This window comes from Nicotiana sylvestris, chromosome 8 (genome assembly GCF_000393655.2).
Source record: "Nicotiana sylvestris chromosome 8, ASM39365v2, whole genome shotgun sequence".
Classification (NCBI taxonomy): Eukaryota; Viridiplantae; Streptophyta; class Magnoliopsida; order Solanales; family Solanaceae; genus Nicotiana; species Nicotiana sylvestris.
In genome coordinates, this window is record NC_091064.1 from 159,787,106 (window position 1) to 159,789,577 (window position 2,472).

The 2,472-nt window shown below is 38.6% G+C and overlaps 1 protein-coding gene across 1 annotated transcript; it reads left to right on the forward strand.

The window, feature by feature from the left end:
- Positions 1 to 246: 246 nt before the first annotated feature.
- LOC138875909 (uncharacterized) lies at positions 247 to 1,833 on the forward strand. Its single transcript, XM_070154787.1, has 2 exons — positions 247 to 1,170; positions 1,240 to 1,833. The coding sequence occupies exons 1-2, from the start codon at positions 247 to 249 to the stop codon at positions 1,831 to 1,833; spliced, it is 1,518 nt and encodes a 505-aa protein (XP_070010888.1).
- Positions 1,834 to 2,472: the final 639 nt, after the last annotated feature.

Sequence of the window (2,472 nt, forward strand, 5' to 3'; positions counted from 1 at the left end):
CTTGTAATATTGTGATTACAAGTTAGTGAAGTTGAAAGCCTACAAGTGTAGGTCGTGGTTTTTGTCCCATTGAGTGGGATATTTCCACATAAAAATCCTGTGTCTCTTTTACTTACTGCTTCATTAATATTCTTAATGGAAATGCATAGAGGACCAGGTACTCTATAGTTTGGTGGACTCATATAAACTAACAATTGGTATCAGAGCAGGTTCTTTCTAAAAGGTTAACACCTAGAAAGGATCTCAATGGTTGCTCCACCCAACTTTGAGGAAGGACAATCAACCTACAAACCTCCTAGATTCAATGGTCAGTACTACGGCTGGTGGAAGACTTGTATGCATGATTTTATAATGTCCAAAGGCTCAGAACTATGGGACATCATTTTTGATGGTCCACATGTTCCTATGAAGAAGCTTGGAGAAACTGGACCAATGGTATTGAAAGACAGAAAAGAGTACAGTGATATTGACAGAAAAGCCGTAGAAAAGAACTATCATGCCAAGAAAATCTTGGTATGTGGTATAGAACCTGATGAATACAACAGAGTCTCAACTTGTGATTCTGTCAAAGAAATATGGGAAACATTACAAACCATACACGAAGGAACTACTCAGGTTAAACAGTCCAAGATTGACATGCTCACCACTGAATATGAGCTCTTCAGGATGAAGGATGATGAGTCTATACAAGATATGCACACTAGATTCACATCCATCATAAATGAGTTGCATTCACTTGGAGATGTTATTCCCAGAAACAAGTTTGTAGGAAAAATTCTCAATGTTCTACCTGGTTCTTGGGAGAGTAAGGTGAATGCCATCACTGAAGCTAAAGATCTACGAACTCTAACCATGGATGAGATGATTGGTAATTTGAAGACATACGAGATGAAAAGAAAGAAAGACAATGAAAGGAGAGAGCCAAAAAAGGAAAAGAACCTGGTGCTCAAGGCTAAAAACAGTGACTCAAGTGAAGAAGATAGTGATATGGCCTATCTTACTAAAAGGTTTCAAAATATGGTTCGAAGAAATGGTAGTATACCAAAGAGGGGCAGTTCAAGTAAGGCAAGGAACAATGATCTCTGTCACAGGTACGGAAATCCAGAGCATTTCATCAAAGACTGTCCACTTCTGAAACAGGAGCAATACAAACAAAACCATGACAAAGCAGTAAAAAGGAACCCGGTTCCAAACAAATGATTTAGTCGAAAAAGTGCAACTGACAATATTGTGAAGCAGGCTCTTACTGCTTGGGGAGACTCCTCCAGTGAATCAGAAAATAACTCCATGATGGCAGTGGAAACTGAAGCAACGAAATATGAGTCACTGTTTGCGCTGATGGCTCAGTCTGACGATGATGAAGAAGATGAAAATGATGAGGTAAATTTCAGGGATGTTCAGAGAAATCTGAAATCCTACTCTTCTAAGAAGTTAAGGTCATTAGCAAATGTTCTAATTGATGCATATTATAGCCTTATTAATGATAAGGAGATCTTGACCATAGAACTAGGAGATGCTGAACAATCTAGAGATGATCTGGTGGTCTGTGTAGTGGATCAAAATGAGACCATAGCTAATCTTCAAAAAGAAAAGGAAGTTTTGAATAAAAAAATAAATAGTGTAGAAAATGAGAAAGATGACCTGATGGTAGTGGTTGTTGATTTGAAGGAAACCATAGAAGGCTTTAGCAATGAAAAACACACTCTAGAAGAGAAAATTGCAGCTACTGAGCAAGAGAGGGATGACTTTTTAGTGATAATCACTGACCTAGAGCAAACTATTAAGAGACTCAAATCAGAACTTAGGCCTACAAGTGTTGAGAAAGGGAAATAAGTAGCCAGTGAGTCACACATCAATCTTGAAAAGGAATTGAATAATGTTAAAACTAGTCTATGTGGTGAACTTGAGAAAAATAGGCAGCTTCAAGCTGAACTAAAGAAAGTAAAAATTGATCTTGAAAAATCTCTCAAGTGGACCTGGTCCTCAGATGTTGTCACTGCCATGTACTTCATCAATAGTGGAAACACGCAGGGAATAGGGTTTCAAAATGAGAAAACTCCTTCCAACCCTCACATCAAGTATGTCACAGTTTCGGATAACTAGCTTTGTACCTACTATAGGAACAATGGGCACTACAAAGAAAATTGCCATGCCAAGGTCCAATCTGTTCAAAAACAACAAATCTTTTATTGAAAAAGTGACTACTAAAGAGGGACCAGGTACCGCTCGCAAGAAACGAATATTGCCTGCATGGACTAGAAAAGCTCTTATCCATCCCTCTTCTCATAACAAGGGACCCAAACTAGTTTGGGTTCCTAAATCTAATCCATGGTTTATATGTGCAGGGAACAGTGAGAGGAAGCGGACTACAATGGTTCATGAAAAGTGGATGCTAAAAGCACATGACTAGAAACACCATGGATTGTCTCTCACTGAAAGCCTGCTGGAAAGGGAATGTATCCTGTGTAAATA

Excerpts from the sequence above, each read along its gene's own strand:
- LOC138875909 (XM_070154787.1), top strand. The coding sequence starts at position 247 with ATGGTTGCTCCACCCAACTTTGAGGAAGGACAATCAACCTACAAACCT. Across the intron at positions 1,171-1,239 it reads AACAAAACCATGACAAAGCA|GCTCTTACTGCTTGGGGAGA; the intron begins GTAAAAAGGAAC and ends ATTGTGAAGCAG.